Source organism: Phyllostomus discolor, chromosome 2 (assembly GCF_004126475.2).
Source record: "Phyllostomus discolor isolate MPI-MPIP mPhyDis1 chromosome 2, mPhyDis1.pri.v3, whole genome shotgun sequence".
NCBI classification, from domain to species: domain Eukaryota; kingdom Metazoa; phylum Chordata; class Mammalia; order Chiroptera; family Phyllostomidae; genus Phyllostomus; species Phyllostomus discolor.
Window position 1 is genome coordinate 100,686,588 of NC_040904.2, and position 19,540 is coordinate 100,706,127.

Below are 19,540 nucleotides of genomic sequence, written 5' to 3' on the forward strand. Positions count from 1 at the left end.
ACCAAACATCTGAAGTTACTTGACCACGAAACTCTTTCTTGTATTACTTACTAGCATCCTAAATAGTGTCCATAGAATATACTGTGAGAAATACTGTCCTAAATCATTAAGAAAAAAAATCTATACCCAAGTCTTCACTTTCCAGTACTATGGGTCACTAGGATTCTGAGAAGCCCTGACCTGCTGTCCCCCGGCCCCGAGAGGTCTACACATTCTCTGAGGCATTGCTGGTCTCAATCAAAAGGAAGGAGATCTCCAGGGACACCCATAACCACCACCAAAACGAGGGTGAGTGATGGGCCTCTAACAGGAGGAATAACCAGGCATCAGTCTGGCTTTCAAGGCCTCAAGGCCTGATCCAAGGCAGAAATTCATGGGATGTGTGACTAGAAAAGTAAGGAACTGGGGTCAGAATAAGAACAGTCAGAGCAGTACAATATCTGAGTTACAGGGGCCAGACTGGATCCTTAGACGGCAGGGAGCAGGGATTTGTCATAGGAATGAAGTCCAACAGCCAAAAGGTTGAGGGGATACGTGTGTGTGTATGTGTGTGTGTATGCACATTATATATATATATATATATATATATATATATATATATATATATATAATATTCAGAATAGCACCAGGAGGAGAAGCTGATTCTCAGACTCCTGCCCGGAACCAAAGCTCTCGAGGAAGGCGAAAGTAGTTGTTGGACACTGTGTATGTTGTTTGGCAACAGTGGGGGCAAGAGGAAAGCCTGTCTACAGGAAAGTTTCCCCAGTTAGGCCAGCAGGGCTCCACTGATCAAGTCTCATTTGAATTCACCGAAAGTGTGAAACTACAAGATGGCAAAGAAATAATGAATGGAATTCAGCAGAAACAAAAGACAGATTTAGATTCTAAGAACTGCAGCTATGAAATCACTAGAACAGTGCACAGGGCACAGTTATGAATGAACTGTTTACAAAATAAAGAGAGATGAATACAAAGTAAAGAGCAGGAAAACAGTGCAAATACCCCAATAATCACAATAAATTTGTAAATTAAAAAATATGACAAGTTTGAACTAAGAAGCAAAACAGAGAAAGACTCATAGATGGAGAACAGATGACAGCTAGTGGTGGCGGGGGGAGGTTAGAGGGTGAGAGATGGAGCAAAAAGGAAAAGGACTCATGGGCATGGACAACAGTGTGGTGACTGCTGGGGGAGGGGTGCAAGAGGACTAAATGGTAATGGAAAAACATAATAAACATTAAATTTTTAAGAATTGGTAAGTTTGAAAAATAAATGAATAAGCCATATTCTGTTTATAAGACATATTTAAAGCATGAGAACTTAGAGGTTTAAAAAAATTAAAAAGACATATGAAGCATATATTAATCAAAAGAAAGTTGATGTTGCCATATTCATTCCAGAAAATAAACTAAAAATAAAAAATATTAGCGATAGAGCTGACTAAAACATAAAAATAGGAGGTTTAATTCATCAGGAAGCTAAATCAATTTTAAACATTTATGCATCCAATAAAAAGGTCTCAAATATATAGTAAAAATTGATTTAACTATAGTAAAATTAGATACAAAACATTTAAACAACCTTGACTTAACATTTACAAAATTCTGCATCCACAGTTAGAATACACACTCTTCTTACATACACACAGATCATTTACACCACAGTTCCAGTTTCAGGTCAGAAGGCAACTCAAAAAATTTCAAACAATGGGTATTACACAACCATGTTCTCTCACCACAATTCTATTAAGTTTGAAGGTAATAATAAAAATACAAAATAAAGTTCCAAATATTCAGGAATTAAAAACCAATCTTCTGAATAATCTGTGATTCAGAAGGTATCATAACAAATTATTAAATATTTAGAATAAAATGAGAAAACATTACATGTCAAAACTTGTGAGATAAAATGAAAGTAAAGCTTTAGCCCTGGCCTGCATAGCTCAGTGGATTGAGCACGGGCTGCAAACCAGAGTGTCGCAGGTTCGATTCCCAGTCAGGGTACATGCCTGGGTTGCAGGCTATAACCCCCAGCAACCTCATATTGATGTTTCTCTCTCTCTCTCTCTTTCTCCCTCCCTTCCCTCTCTAAAAATAAATAAATAAAATCTTTTTTAAAAAGTAAAGCTTTAAAAGAAATGTATAGCCTTAAATGTTTAAATTAGAAAACAAAAAAATAATTTGAAAGTAATAAACTTAGTGTCAAACTTATGAATTGAGAAAAAGAACTGAAGAATAAAGTCACAAAAAACTAGAAGAAAAAAACAATATAAATGTTGACAAAAAATCAAGAAAATAGAAAACAAAAACAATAGGGAAGATCAAAGGCAAAAATGATTCTTTGAAAAGACTGAAAAATTGAATAAACTTCTAGTGATATTAAACAATAAATATTATGAAAGAAAAGGAAGACATTAACAGCTACATCTGAAATATAAAAAAGAAAAAATATACAATAGCTTTATAACAAAAAATTTTTAATTTCAGATGAAAGAGATAAAGAGGTATTTTAAGAGCTATTTCTTAAAATATATAGCTTACCAAAACACAACCTAATGGATATAACTGAATAATCTTACAGTTACTAGGGACATTACAGTGGTAATAAAAAAATATTTCTACAAAGAAACATTTTATAGGCTAATTCTACCAGAATTTCAAGGAACACATCATTTCTATCATACATAAACTCCTCCAAAATAAAAAGAGGAGTTCTTACTTATTTCTATTCATTGACTCATTACATAACACTAGAATAACTTTATTACCAAAAGCAAAGTTCAAGAAAGGAAATTTATAGTCATTTTACAACCACTGAATTGACAAAATTGAGACAATATTAATTAGCCAAACTTCTTTCATATTGCTGTTTCAAGAATAAACTTTTACAACTAGTCTGGAAAACAATTTAGATAATCTTATAAAGTTGACTATTCTCATTCCCATAACAGAGCAAATCTACAAACAGAAGAAGTTCTTGCCCACATGTACCAGCAGACATGTCACTGTTAGCAGATGTACACAGAACTACTTATTGTAGCAAAACAAAAAATAAAAACAAAACTAGAAATAACCCAAACGTTTATCCATAGGAAAATGGATAAATAAATCTTAGCACACTCACACAGTGAGAGTTTACACTGCAGTGAAAATGAATTGACTATAGATACTTGCAAAATATACATGAATCTTGACACAATACTAAGGAAAAAAAGCAAGTCCCTATCTGACAAATATTTTATAAAGTTCAAAACCAAGTAATATATTGCTTCTATTTATATGAGATAAAATTTTTAATTAAAAAATAAAACAAATTAAAAATATGGTAAGGATAAACATAAATCTTAGGAAGTGTAAGAAAGGAGGAGCACATGGGCAGACACATCTGTTTGAGTTATCCATAACATGAGTTAACAGCTATTGGTTAAATTATTAAATTAATAATGAATAATTAAAAACCACACATGGACCCATGATGATAGTGTACATAAAACAAAGATCATGACGTGCAAATCTGTACAGATGAAGTCCTTTAAAAGAGAGAGAAACCAACTCTCTCCATACTTAGAAAATCATCTCACATGTGTTTAAATCACTCTAAAAACAGCCTAGTTGACCCATGTGAAAAGAACAGGATACTTTGTCCTGGACACATTGAGCAAAAAGACATTTATTCATTCCCTAACAAAAATCAGCTCTCTACCGGGAAAAAAATCAGCTGCCAGAACACACCAACCCAATAGATAAGAAATGAGGAAAGAAAAAAATGAAGATTCTGGAGGTCCATTAAAATAAACAAGCACATCCTGAAATAATTATATCCAAACAAAATTTGACAGTTGTCCACATTCTGTCCAAAATTTCCCTTTTCTCATTGTACTTCAATTCTCTGGAATCTTGGAATAAAAAAGACTTAACAATAGGAAAATGGAGACAACTGTATTCAAACAACAATAAAAAATAAAGGCAACATTGTACAAGAATGCATTTAACTTGTGGTCACCAACTTTTGAAAATCTGCAGAAAAAAAAAAGCTTTCAAGGCACATTTAAATTGTAAATGTTAAAAAATAAAAAATAACCGATCTTGAGGGTTTCTTGTACTTTTCTGAAAGGAAAACCAGTCTCCCTTTTTTTGTAGGTTAAAAACTTCCTTTAACTACTGAGTGGTCTCCTCCCAAAGATAACAAAAACTTCTAATTCTGATAACGGAGAAGAAATGTCTATAAAAAGTTATACACTAATCCTCATCACCACCATCAAATGTTGGTGCCTGGAAACTGCACGAACTATGCCTGGCATCTCACCTAGGGGCAGAAGAGGCAGACAGAGGGAGAGAGGGCTGTGTTCATTCAGCACCATTGTCCATGAACGCAGAAGCAGTCCTGTGGTGTGTGTGACACGTATTCCCACTCCGTGGCCTACCTACATTGGCTTAGAGAAGCTGAGTTTAAAACACTTTGGTGCCTGTTCCAGAGCTGCTAATTAACATCACTTAAGCAAGTCAGTCTGGTCTTTGTATTATTCTACCCAATGATACTGGAGAGAATATCACTATCAGCACAGACAGCATATGTTACCAATAAAAATAATAATAATAATAATCAACTAATGCAAAAATGAATGCTAACTCTGTGGCAGACACTGCACTGAGTTCTTTCTCATTTACTTGTTTTAAGTATATTTTATTGACAATGATATTATAGTTGTCTAAATTTTGTCTCTCCTTTATCACCCTTTGCCCTGCACCACCTCCTCTTAGTTCATGTCCATGGGTTATACATATAAGTTCTTTGGCTTCTACATTTCCTATGCTATTCTTAACCTTCCCATGTCTATTTTGTACCTAACATTTATGCTTCTTATTCCCTGTACCTTTTCCTCCATTCTCCCACACCCCCTCTCCGCTGATAACCTTCCATGTGGTCTCCATTTCTGTGACTCTGTCCTGTTCTAGTTGTTGGCTTATTTTTTGTTTTTGTTTTATAGGTTCACTTGATAGTTGTGAGTTTGTTGTCATTTTACTGTTCATCGTTTCTCACCATCTATTTCTTAGATAAGTCTCTTTAACACTTCATATAATAAGGGCTTGTTGATGATGAACTCCTTTAACTTGACCTTATTTGGGAAGCACTTTATCTGTCCTTCCATTCTAAATGATAGCTTCAATGAATAGAGTAATCTTCGATGTAGGCGCCTGCCTTTCATGCTTCTTTCCAGCCCCTTCTTGCTTATAAAGTTTCTTTTGAGAAATCAGTTGATAGTCTCATGGGAATTCCTTCCTATGTAACTCTCTACTCTCCTCTTGCTGCTTTTAATATTCTCTCCTTATCTTTAGTAGTGTATAACTTAATTATGATGTGCCTTGGTGTGTTTCTTCTTGGATTCAATTTCTTTGGGACTCTCTGAGCCCCCTGAATTTCCTGGAAGTCTATTTGCTTTACCAGTTTTCCTTCAATATTTGTTCAAATAAGCTTTCAATTTCTTGCTCTTCCTCTTCTCCTTTGGTACCCATAGGATTCAGATGTTGGAATGTTTAAACTTGTCCCAGAGGTTCCTCAGCCTCTCCTGATCTTCTTGAATTCCTGTTTCTTCATTCTGTTCAGGTTGGATGTTTATTTCTTCCTCTTCTTTCAAATTGTTGATTTGTGTTACAGTTTCCTTCCCTGCACTGTTGGTTCTCTGTATATTTTCCTTTATTTCACTTTGCATAGCTTTCATTTCTTCCTTCATTTTGTGACTGAACTGAATCATTTCTGTGAGCATCCTGATTACCAGTGTTTTAAACTCTGCATAAGATAGGTTGTCTATCTTCTCATCACTTAGTTCTTTTTCTGGAGTTTTGATCTGTTCTTTCACTTGGGCCATATTTCTTTGTCTCAGCTTACCTATTATGTTATAAGGGGTGGATGCTTAGGTATTTGCCAGGGCAAGGCAGCCCTCTCCCTCTTTGTTGTGATGTGGCACTGTCAGTCTGGAAGAATGTTTCTTTAACTCCATGGTTGTCGGATGATAATGCAGTTAGATTTTATGGCAGTTCTGGTTGTTTTTTGTTTTTAAATTAGTTGATTTTTCTATGCTTATAATTTTTATGTTTTTTTTAAACTGGTATTCAAGTACAGTTGTCTCTATTTTCCCCCAACCACTCTCCCTCGCCCCAAACATCCCCACCTCCCACCCTCAATCCTACCCACCTTTGGTTTTGTCCATGTGTCTTTTATATGTTCCTTGATGACCCCTCCCCTCATTATCCCTCTCCCCTTCCCCCCATTATCCCTCTCCCCCTTCCCCTCTGGTTACTGTCAATTTGTTCTTTATTTCAATGTCTCTGGTTATATTTTGCATGCTTGTTTTGTTGATTAGGTTCCACTTAAAGGTGAGATCATATGGTATTTGTCTTTCATTGCCTGGCTTATTTCACTTAGCATAATGTCCTCGAGATCCATCCATGCTGTTGCAAAGGGTGGGAGTTTCTTTGTTCTTTCTACTGCATACTATTCCATTTTGTAAATGTACCACAGTTTTCTGAGACACTCATTTAATGATGGGCACTTAGGTTCCTTCTAACACTTGGCTATTGTACATTGCGCTGCTATGAACATTGGGGTGCATAGGTTCTTTTGAATTGGTGTTTCAGGATTCTTAGAGGATAATCCCAGCAGTGGAATTACTGGGTCAAAAGACAGTTCCATTTTTACTTTTCTGAGGAAATTCCAGACTGTTTTCCACAGTGGCTCCACCAGTCTGTATTCCCACCAACAATGTCCTACAATTCTCTTTTCTCTATAACCTTGCCAGCACTTGTCGTTTGTTGATATGATGGCCATTCTGACCAGTATGAACTGGTATCTCACTCCAGTTTTAATTTGCATCTCTCTGATGGCTAGTGATGCTGAGCATGTTTTCATGTCTCTGTATGTCCTCCTTGGAGAAGTGTCTGTTCAGGTCCTTTGCCTATTTTCTAATTCAGTTGTTTGTCTTCCTGGAGTGGAGTCATGTGAGTTCTTTATATATTTTGGAGATCAAACCCTTGACCAGTGTATCATTGGCAAATATATTTTCTCATACAATTGGTTCCTTTTCATTTTGCTGAGGTTTTCTTTAGTCCTGCAGAAGCCTTTAAACTTTATGTAATCCCATTTGTTTATTCTTTCCTTTATGTCCCTTGCTCTAGGGGACACATCAGTGAAAATATTGCTACATGTAATATTTGCAATTCTCCTGCTTCTGTTCTCCCCTAGGACTTTATAGTGTTATGACTTATATTTAAGTTTTTTATCCACCCTGAGTTTATTTTTGTGTATGGTGTAAGTTGGTGATCGAGTTTCATATTTTTTTGCATGTAGGTGTCCAGATCTCCCAACAGCATTTGTTAGTCTATTTTCAGTCCATTTTATGGTTCTTTGCCCTTTGTCAAATATTAATTGACTGTAAAGACATGGGTTTATTTATAGGCTCTCTATTCTGTTCCATGGATCTATGTGTCTTTTCTCAGGTCAGTACCAGACTGTTTTGATTACAGTAGCCTTGTAATATAGTTTAATTTCAGGTATTGTGATCCCTCCTACTTTGATCCTCTTTCTCAAAATTGCTCCAGTTATTTGAGGTCATTTATGGTTCCATATACATTTTTGAAATATTTGTTCTATATTTGTATAATATGTTATTGGTATTTTAATAGGGATTGCATTGAATCTATAAATTGCTTTTGGTGGTATGGACATTTTGATGATGTTAATTCTTCTAATCCATGAACAAAGCATGTGCTTCCATTTATTTGTGTCTTCTTTAATTTCTTTCTTCAGTGTAGTATAGTTTTCTGTGTACAGGTCTTTTGTGCCTGCCTCCTTGGTAGGTTTATTCCTAGGTACTTTATTTTTTGTGTTGCTACAGCAAATGGGTTTTTTTCCCCTGATTTTTGTTTCTGATATTTCATTGTTGGTGTACAAAAATGCCTTTGATTTCTGAATAACGACTTTGTGTCCTTCTGCTTTGCCAAATTCACTTAGGTCAAATAGTTTTTTGGTAGAGTTTATAGGGTTTTCTATGTACACTATCATGTCATCTGCAAACAATGAGTTTCACTTCTTCCTTTCCAATATGGATGCTTTTTATTTCTTTTTCTTGTCTGAACACTGTGGCTAGAACTTCCAGTACTATGTTGAATAGAAGTGGTAAAAGTGGACATCCTTGTCTTGTTCCTGATCTTAGTTGCAGGAAAGCTTTTAGTTTTTGCCTGTTGAGTATGATGTTGGCTGTAGGTTTCTCATATATGGCCTTTAGAATGTTGAGGTATGCTCCCTCTACTCCCACTTTGCTGAGTCATTTTATCATAAATGGGTACTGTACCTTATCAAATGCTTTTTCCACATCTATTGATATGATCATGTGATTTCAGTCTTTCCTTTTGTTTATGTGACAGGATTATTGATTTGTGAATATAGTACCATCCTTGCATCTGTGGGATGAATCCAATTTGATCATGGTATATGATCTTTTTAATGTATTGCTAGATGTGGTTTGCCCATATTTTGTTGAGGATTTTAGTGTCTATGTTTATCAGCAATATTGGCCTGTAGTTTTCTATCTTTGTTGTATATTTATCTGATTTTAAGATGATCCTGGTTCCATAAAAAGAATTTGGGAGGCTTCCCACTTCTTGGATTTTTTGGAATATTCTGAGATGGATAGGGATTATCTCTTCCCTAAAAGTTTTGTAAAATTCTCCTAAGAAACCATCCAGTCCATCCAGTCCAGGGCTTTTATGTGCTGGGAGTTTTTTTTATTACTACTTCAATTTCATCAGCTGTTCAGGCTTTCTGCTTCTTCTTCACTCAGTTTTGGGAGATTATATTTTTCTAGAAATTTGTCCATTTTACCAAGGTTTCTGAATTTTTGGCATATAGTTGTTCATAGTCATTTCTTAAAATCCTTTTTATTTCTGTGGTATCAGTTGTAATCTCTCCTCTTTCATTTCTGATTTTGGTCCTCTCTTTTTTCTTGATGGGTCTGCTTAAAGGCTTGTCAATTTTGTTTATCTTTTCAAAGAACCAGCTCCTGGATTTATTGATCCTCAGAACTGCTCTTTTAGTCTCTATATTGTTTAATTTTGCTTTGATCTTGGTTATTTCCTTCCTTCTACTCACTCTGGGCATTGTTTGTTGTTGTTCCTCCAGTTCTTGTAGATGTAGGGTTAGGTCATTTATTTGAAATTTTTCTGTCTTTTTTAGGTAGGACTGTTTCACTATGAACTTACCTATCAGGACTTCCTTAGCTGTGTGCCATTAGGTTTGGACTATTGTGTGTTCATTTTCATTTGTTTCCAGAAACTTTTTTATTTCTTCTTTGATATCATTCTTAACCCATTCATTGTTTAATAGCATGCTATTTAATCTCCATGAATTTGAGTGTTTTTAAGTTTTTTCCCTGAGGTTGGTTTCTAGTTTCAGGCCTTTGTGGTCTGAGAAAATGCTTGACATGATTTCAATTTTCTTGAATTTGTTAAGGCTTATTTTGTGCCCTATCATGTAGTCTATCTTGGAAAATGTTCCATCTGCATTTTTAAAAATATTTATTTTATTTTTAGAGAGAAAAGAAGGGAAGGAGAAAGAGGGGCAGAGAAATATAAGTATGTGGTTGCCTCTTGCACACCCCCCACAAGGGAACTGGCCAGCAACCCAGGCATGTGCCCCAACTGGGAATCAAACCAGTGACCCTTGGGTTCACAGGGCCATGCTCAATCCACTGAGGTACACCAGCCAGGGCCTCCATGTGCATTTAAAAAGAATGTGTATTTTGCTTCTTTGGGATGAAAGGTGTGTTTTATACATATATAATGTATAATAATATATATTATATATATTTATATAAGATGTATAATAATGTATATTATATATATTTATATAAGATGTATAATATTTTACATTTATATATCTACATTATATATTACTTTATATATAAAATATTGTTTTATATATTTTTTGTGCATTTATATATATATCAGTTAAGTTCATTTGATCTAGGGCATTGTTCAATGCTGCAATACCCTTGTTGATATTTTGTTTGGAAGATCTATCCATTTTTGACAGTGGGGTGTTAAAATCTCCTAGTATAAGTAAGTGTGTTGCTGTTTATGTCTGTCTTGAAGTTCTCCAAGATTTTCCTTATATATTTGGGTGCTGCTATGTTAGGTGCATGTATGTTTATAATGTTTATGTGTTCTTAATAAATTCTTCCCTTGAGTATTATGAAGTGTCTTTCTGTGTCTCTTTTTATGCCCTTTGTTTTGAAGTCTATTGTATCCGATATAAGTATTGCTACCCCAGCTTTTTACTCCTGTCCATTTGCTTGGAGTATGTTTTTCCAACCCTTCACTTTCAGTCTGTATAAGTCTTTTTCTCTGGGGTGGGTCTCTTGTAGGCAGCACATATGCAGGTCATGTTTTCTTATCCATTCAGATACTCTATGTCCTTTGATTGGAGCATTTAATCCATTAACATTTAAGGTTATTATTCATAAGTACTTATTCATTTCCCCCCCATGTACCTGTGTTCCTCTCTTGCTTTTTTTTCCCCCCTCTTCTTAAAGCAGTCCCTTTAGTGTATCTTACTATATGCTAGTTTGGTGGAGATGTATTCTTTCAGTCTACAGGGAGGTGTATTCTCCCAGTTGTCTGGGAAACTCCTTATTTCACCTTCCATTTTAATTGAGAGCCTCACTGGGTACAGCAGTCTTGGTTGCAGGCCTTTGCTTTTCATTACTTGGAATATTTCTTGCCATTCCTTTTTGGCTTGTAGTGTTTCTGTTGAGAAATCAGCTGCTAGCCTTATCAGAGCTCCCTTGTATATTACTTCATGTTTCTCCCTTGCTGCCTTTAAGATTCTCTCTCTGACTTTAAAACTTGGCATTTTAATTATGATGTATCTTGGAGTAGGCCTCTTTGGGTTCATCTTGATTGGGACCCTCTGTGTTTCCTGAACTTTTCCCCTCTCTAGGTTCAGGAAGTTTTCTGTCATTATTTTTTCAAACAGAGTTTCTATCCCTTGCTCCTTTTCTTCTCCTTCTTGTATTCCTAAGATTCAATGTCATTGCATTTCATAGTCTTGCAGTTCCCTTAAGCTATCTTCATATTTCTGAGTCTTTTTTTGTGCTGCTGCTCTACCTGGGTATTTCTTTCTACTTTGTCATCCAGCTTATTAATTCAGTCCTCTGTTTCATCCAGCCTGCTTATGATTCCTTCTAGTTTGGTTTTTATTTCAGAAACTGTATTCTTCATTTATTCCTGGTTCTCATTTATAGTTTCTATTTCCTTTTTCATACTGTTTCATTCCTACTCAGTTCCTTGTAGTTGTCTGTGAGTTCCTTGAGTATCCTTATCAACATTCTTTTGAATTCTATATCTGATAGTTTGCTTGCCTCCATTTCATTTAGCTCTTTTACTGGGGAGTTTTCCATTCCTTTCAATTGATGGTTCTTTCTTTGTCTCCCCATTTTAGATGACTTTTTGTTTCTGTGATTCCTGATGCTCTGCTTTGCCAGCTATCTTCATAAGGTGAACTTCTGTGGTAGGAGTTCTGAGGGACTCTGTGGTATAGCCTCTTTGATACCCTTGTCTTGATGCTCTGGGGTTGCCTTTCTTCCATTTCTGTGGGCTCTCATGTTGTAATAAGGCTTTACCTGTTGGTGGCTCCTTTGTTGGTAGACTCTCCCCTCTAGAGGGTTTACTGGTATTCACAGCTCCCACCTGTCATATGTGATCGGGGCAGGGCGAAGGCAAAATGTAGTAAGACAGTGGAAGATTTGTTACTTTAAATCTATAGGATTTAAGGCAGAGAACAGGGAGGTGATCCTTCAGAGAAGTACAGCAATAACCATGATATTTCACCCAACCTTCCACTTTTTATAAAAAATGAAAAAGAGGTAAAACTCTTATTAGAAGAGAAAAAGAATGTGAGCTAGCTTTAGAAAGCAAAGTGCTTATGCAAGTTTAGATGGTGAGATATAGTGAGTAAGGGATAGAAACCTGGCATAGTGTGTGAGAGAATAAAGTTAACTACAATAGTAATAAAGTTTATGAACATGGCAAAATGGATTAAGACCAGGGAAGGGTATTGTGTAGGATTTGGAATAACAATAATATGATAAGAAATATATGATCTGAATAAAAAGAATAAAAAGTAAAAGACCAAGAGTATTATTAGTGTTATTGAAATATGAGTGAAGTGAAAGAAGAAAAATTAAAATGCAACATGAAAGAGTATAAAGAAAACCAATCAAACAATGAAATCAAACAAACAAAAAACCTAAATGAAAAGATGGGAAATAAAAAAGAATTAAAAATAACAAAAAATAAAATGCAAGTTCTGAAGGACAGTAAAGTGAAATTTCTCTCAGCTGTTGGTGTTAGCCTTCTGACTTCTGGATCTGTCTTTGTTCTTCTCACAGTTCCAGGTCTCATTGTCTTACACTTAAAAAAAAAAGCCTCCTGCTGACTATAAACCTGCCTAGTGGGTTTTGCTGGTATTCCAGGATACTGCAGGAAGAGGGGAGCTGGGCTCCACTTTTTTCCTTTCCTGTGGTTCTGATAGGATGGGGGCTCAGTCTGGACTTCAATATTCACAGGTACCCAGTTTCCAGCCCAAGCCCTCAGAGCACTGTGTGGCCCACACTGTCTGCTCTATACATGTGAGCCAGGCCAGCGCCTCTAATCCAGCTTATTGTGCAACCTTTTGATTAGTCCATGAGGTGCACTGAGTGGGAGCAAATCGCACCCTTCCTCCTCCCTCTTTGATGGTCTGGCTGCTGCACCTGTGCAGTCCCTTCAGGGCAGTTTAGTTCCTTTATTGAATTAAGTCTCTCTGAGCACTGCTACCTCTTTGAGCCCCTGGTGTCCCCCTTTGATCAATCTGTGAGGTGCTCTGAGTGGGAGCAAATCACATCCCCCCTCCTCCCTCTTTGCTGGCCCAGCCGCCACATGAGAGAGGTCCTTGCACCTCTCTGAGAGCCTTTTTTGAGCAAATTCCCCCTTGATTGCGGACGGACATTCCTAACAACTCCCAGCTTTCCACACAGAACAATTCTCTGACCAGTCCAGAGACTATCTGTGTCATAGCCAATTGTAGCCCATATATTCTCCCATCTCCAGGTGTCACCTGGCCCCCCTGTTTCTCTGGTACTGTCCCAGCCAGCGACCATAGTTCCTGCCAGGTATGCGCCAGCTGTCTCTTACTGCATCTTTATCCACCCAGTGACTTGAAACATTCAGGTCTCCCCCACTCTGGGAGGGGAGTGAGGTAGGAGGGAACTGCTAAGTTATAATCACTAACCCGGCTCTCCAAAGCTCCAGGGGCAGCCAACGTCTCTAGCACAAGGCCTGGGGACCTCCCCATCAAGCTACAAAATCTTACTGTCCTCTGCAACCTTTGGCTTCCAAACTTCCTGTCAGCTGTTGGCTGTTCACTCTGTTCTTTGGGAGATCAGTTAGGCATCCCAGTTGGGTGAATGAGCAAGTGAGTTCCAATCCCACCTACCTCACTGCCATCTTCCCCCTGCCTAAATTGGTTGTTATCCTTCTTTTGGTTGTGTGAGGAAGCTAAGCATTGCTACTCGTGCCTCCATCTTGGCCGGAACAGCTGAGTTGTTTCTCATTTAATACTCATAACAATTTTATAAAAACCAACTTGGAGGGTTTCAGTGGCTTGCCCAAGGTTCCTCACTAGTAAGTGACACTGCCCATATTCCAAACCCAGTCTCTGTGAACTCATCAGTCTGCTGTTTCTAGTATTTAATATTAATCAGGCAATAAATTAATCATTTATAACTTCTCACAATGAAGCCAACTTTGTTCCACTTCATCCTTTCTGCCATAAGCATATATTATGCTCGGTGATGTCAAGGTACTCACTGTGGGCCAGCAGACTAAAAACTAAATCCATGAAAGATATGTTCTCAGTGGGAATAAAAGTCATTTGATAAAGTTCAAATATAAAAGCAATAAATGAAGGGGAGAGTAGTGGGGAGGGATGGGGACAACTGTAACTGGACAACAGTAAAAATATAAAATCTGTATTTTAAAAAGCACAAAATGAATATAACATCACTAATTCTCTTCATTATATTAGAGCCTTAGGTTGGCAAATTATGGCCATACTAGGAGCACATGCCTGTTTGTATAAATAAAGTTTTATTGGAACACTCATTTTCATATTTCTATGCCTGCTTTAGTGATATGATGGCAGAGTGGAATATTTATGATTTAGACTATTTGGGTTGCACAACCAAAAATACTACTTGGCCTTTAACAGAAAGTTTGACCTCTATGCTAGACAATCCAACATTATATTTTGTGTAAAAAGTGTAATTTACCCTCCTATGTAAAAAGTGGCTAAATATATATCTATCACCAGTCTTAACAGCATAAAAATGACAAAAACTTTGCTTTACCATAAAGGTTTTCCTTCTTCAACAAAGAATTGAGTTGGTTCATAGAGTTGAAGATGAGAATGGACTCTACCGATGCTCTGTATCGTCCAGAATGCTTAGTGTTGACATTCAGCCCCAGGCTTTGACTTCCTTGGCCCATCTCTATCCCTTCCAGGAGTGGAAGCTCGTGAGGAAGAAAACTGGCAACTATGCTGTGAAGAGTTGGCTCCTCAGAATCTGGATCTAATAACCAGCACGCCACCTGAAAAGATAGCAATCAGTATGGTTTTTTTTTTAAAGAAATTTCTGCATCCTTAGGTTAAAAGGGAAAAAAGAAAGCTCATTTTCACTTAATACTTTTCAGTGGTCTTCCTATGAGAACAGAAGGATAATTGTACCAGGACTCATTTTTGGTACCAATAAGAGCAGCTGCCTTCAAAGAAGGAAAACATATAACTTTTCCATTACTGCAATGCTTCTGCTGACACAGTTCTGCAGTAGACTTAAAACCAAGTGCCTCTTGGGAACAACTAGAGTAACATTCAATAGAGAACTGGATAAAGAAGATATGGGACATACATGCAATGGAATACTACTCAGACATAAAGATAAAATACTGCCATTTGCAACAGCATGAATGGACTTTTAAATTTTATGCTAAGTGAAATAAGTCAGTCAGAAAAAGCTAAGAAGCATATGATTTCACTCATATGTGAGATGTAAAACTGAACCATAGACACAGACAACAGTATGGTGGTTACCAGTGGGAAGGGGGTTTAAGGATAAAGGGGGCCACGTATATGGTGATGGAAGATGGTTTGACTTTGTGTGGTGGGCACACAATGTGACATACTGATCATGTACCACAGAAATCTACACCTGAGACCTATATAATCTTATTAACCAATGTCACCCAAATAAACTTAATTAAAAATTTATAATTAGAAAAACAAAGTGCCTCTCAACTGAAACCATGTCTCTGAAAATGCAGATGGACTCTTCTCCACTAAGGCTGACGTGGGCCAAGCTACTATAATAAAGATGGACCTACATACTTTCGGGTTTGTTTAATTCTTTCAGCATTGGAAGAGGTGAGGCATAAATGTTTTATCATTAAAAGTTCATATCCAGAGTTTTAGAAAGCCTCTGGCTTTCCCCCCAGGATGAGGGCCTATTACCAATGATCATCCAGCTGGTCATTTGATTGTTATTTTTAGCTTTCCAATGAGACTAGATCTAGCAGAACAAAACTAGATTTAGAATAAGGAAATCTAAGCCCAGTTCATAATTCTGACAATTACTATATGACTCAGTTACTTCTTTTGTAGGTTAAGGATATAGTTTTATAGGGGGGTAAAATATTGTGAATTATAGTAAAAAATATAAATATCGTCTTTGTCCCCAGTCCCCATGTCTAGCACAGAGCTTCCAATTCCTTTGGAATTTTCTTAAGTGACAAGAAATATAAAAGTGTCTTTTGTTATATTAATAAGGTGACTTTTGGAATGCCCCTAAGTTGCCAAAAGATGGAGGGCAGAAGGGGCTAGAAAGTAAATTTATCACCAATGGGCAATGACTTTTTAAAAGATTTTACTTATTTATTTTATAGAGAAAAGGGGAAGAGAGAGAGAATAGGAGGGAGAGAAACATCAGTCAGCTGCCTGTAATGCCCCCAACCAGGGACCTGGCCCATAACCCAGCCATGCGCCCTGGGAATCGAACCAGGGACCTTTCAGTTCACATGTCAGTACTCAGTCCACTGAGCTACAGCAGCCAGAGCTGGGCTGATTTACTCAATCATGCCTATGTAATGACTCCTCCTTAAAAACACAAAAGGAGAGGGTTTGGAGAGCTTTGTGGTTGGTGAACATATAGAGGTGTTGACAGAGGCCGTGGGAGCTCCTGGCCCCTTCCCACATACTGCACCTATGTAAGTCTTCACCTCTGTTGATTTGTATCTTTTAATATCCTTTGTAATAAACTGATAATCTAGTCAGTAAACTGATTTCCTGAGTTTGAGCTTCTCTAGCAAATTAATCAAACTAAAGGAGGTGGAAACCTGTGATTTAGATGGTAAGTCAGAAGCACAGATAACAACCTGGGCTTGTGGCAGGAGTGTAAAGGAGTGGCAGGATATCTTGTAGGACTAAGCCCTTAACTTGTGTCAGAACAGAGTGGAACTGTAGAACACTCAGCTGGTAGTCAAAGAATTGTTGGAGGTGTGGGACACCTCCCCCAACCATATTCGAAACTGGTGATCAGAACCCTTTCAGGAGGTACTATAAAAGTTGGCAAATGTTTCTTATAAAAGTAAGATTTTATAAAATAATAGCTCATCTTCTTACATCAAGTGTTCTGATTTACAATTTACAAAACAATTATGGAATATTTCAAGTAGTTTATGCAAAAGTGCTAATAAATCTGTGATGATGCTACTGTAGTTTTAATAAGCTCATATTACCCATATTCTCATTTTAGATTCTATAAGATCAAAATTATGTGACAACCACCCTGGAGTGGTGGCTCAGTTGGTTGCAGCATTGTCCCATACACCAAAAGGTCATAGTTCAATCCCCGGTTAGGGTGTGTACAAGAGGCAAAACTATTAATGTGTCTCTGTTTTTTTTTATTTTATTTTAATCATTGTTCAAGTACAGTTTTCTCCCTTTTACTCCCATTCCAGCTTAATGTTTCTCTCTTATATTGATGTTTCTCTCTTTCTCTCAATCGGTCTCCCTTCCTCTCTCTAAAATCAATAAACATATCCTCAGGTGATGGTTAAAAAATATTATGTGACAACCTTTTATATCCAATTGAGGTCAGTTTAGAAACTACATGGCATTTGGGGGGATGGAGGAAGGTAGAAGAGGGTAAAGGGGGGTAATAAGTGATGACAAAAGGAGACTTGACTTTGGGTGATGAACACACATTACAGTACAGATGATATATTACAGAACTGTACACTTGAAATCTGTATAATTTTAGTAATCAATGTCAGCACAATAAATTCAATAAAAAACTTAAGAAACTACATAGCATTTATCACATGTAAACTGAGCCTGGCTTGAAGTATAGAAAATGATAGCATCTTTAGTTTATCTGACACTGCTTTTGAAAATCTTTGCCATAAAAGCTGAAGAAATTAAGAAATTAAAAATTATTGTATTATTGATTATAGTTTTAATTACAACCAAATACAGTCAGTCCTCACTTAACATTGTCCATAGTTCTTGCAACTTTAAGCAAAATGACCATAACAAAACTAATATTACCATAGGCTAATCAATATAAATATGAGTTTATCCTATCATTCTACATCCTAATGATAGACATTATTTGAGGATGTGCTGTAGTATTATATCTCAACTCAATATTAATATTCCACAAAAAGATATCCCTTTGAGGGCTACGATGTTGTAAATAAATGTCTTCCAAAAATGCAACATAGTGTTAAGTGTATATTACAATAACATAAGTTACCCTTTTCTTAAAAATGCAGTCATCATTATGAAAAGCAGACCATACTTTGGTCCTATATAGGAAAGTTCTCAAGGGGTGAGCTAGTAAGGTGATTTGTCTCCATGCTAAATGACCCCAACTGCTATTCCTCTGGGCATCTCACAGCTACACACTTCTATTTCCTGCCTCTATTCTCAGGGATAGTTGAAGCATCCTGTTATTGTATACCTAAATCAGACAGTTCTCCTTTCATTTCTTTTTTTTTACTGAATTTTTAACTTAAATTTTATTTTTAGAGCATCTTTAGTTTCACAGTAAAATTGAATGGTATGTACAGAGATTTCCCATACACTCTTTGCCCCTACCCCACACAACATCCTCACTATCAACAACCCATATCAGATTGAAATATTTGTTATAACTGATGAACCCACACTGACACATTATCGCCTGAAATCCATAGTTCACACCAGGGGTTATTTTTGGTCTTACATATTCTGTGGTGTGATAAACGTGTAATGGCATGCATCCACAGAGCCTCACAGAACCCTGCGTTCTGCCTATTCATCTCTCCTTCTCCCTAACCCCTGGAAACCACTCATTTTGTTACTGTCCTTATAATTTTATCTTTTCTATATTGTTGAAATCATACGATGTATAGCCTTTTCAGATTGGCTTTTTTCACTTAGTAATATGCATTTGAGCTTCTTCCATGTCTTTGCATAGCCTGGTAGCTCATTTCTTTTTAGTGCTGAAAAATAGTCCACTGTCTAGATGTCCCACAGTTTACTCATCCATTCACCTACTGAAGGACATCTCGGTTGCTTCCAAGATTTAGCAATTATGAATAAAGCTGCTATAAACATCCATGTGAAGCTTTTGCTTTGGATGTGTCATTTCTAATATGCTATAAGACAGAAAACTTAGAACACAACTAAAATAAAAATTTTAAAAATTGCTGAGGAAAGATACAAACTTTAGTGCTCGGCATTTGTGACATCTCTGTTCTTAGCTACACTGAGACACTTGGTGCCTAACTCTGTGTTCTAAGTGGGTGGGTGGGATTACTTGGGAAAGGAGTAACTACCCTATAAAATTGAAGCTGCATGGTTGGAGGTAAATAAATATCAAGTCATTTAAAAATTAGCCCTAAACGTTAAAAAAATTAAGTATGTAACAATTAAAGAAGACATAGAACCTTAGGATCTTCATAACTTTGTTCCAGGGAGATACCACAAGACAGAAGAAGAATTTTATAGCTCTGGATGAAGTCATAGATGATAACAGTACGTTCCTTATCAGATTCCTTTGGGAAGCAGGATTGAAGGTGCCACATTCTGTCCTTCACAGTCAGGTTTGGATCCAGAGAAGGTGGGACCAAATTAGCACCAATTTCTTAAAAGAAAAAAAAAGTCTTAAGGCAAAAATCACATGCATTCACATGAAACAGCAATCTATAATGTAAAAACTAAAAAAAACTCAAAGTCTAGTCCCATGTAACCAATAATTCAGCATGACCTTATCGAGGTCATGTCGGCTATGTAAATAAAGCTTTACAATCCAAAAATTGTGGTTTGAGTTAAGTGATTTATAATGCTTTATTTATTTAGGTGGAAGAAAATTCTAAAAATCAAGTTTTTAAAAAATAAATTTACATTTCTC

General features: G+C 36.6%; 1 protein-coding gene across 1 annotated transcript in view; it reads right to left on the bottom strand.

The window, feature by feature from the left end:
* The window catches only part of POLQ (DNA polymerase theta), a 119,309-nt gene that overhangs the window by 44,883 nt on the left and 54,886 nt on the right, over window positions 1-19,540 (bottom strand). The window contains 2 exon segments of the mRNA XM_036018151.1: window positions 14,441-14,681; window positions 19,077-19,273. Of these exon segments, the coding sequence (XP_035874044.1) occupies window positions 14,441-14,681; window positions 19,077-19,273 (438 nt within the window).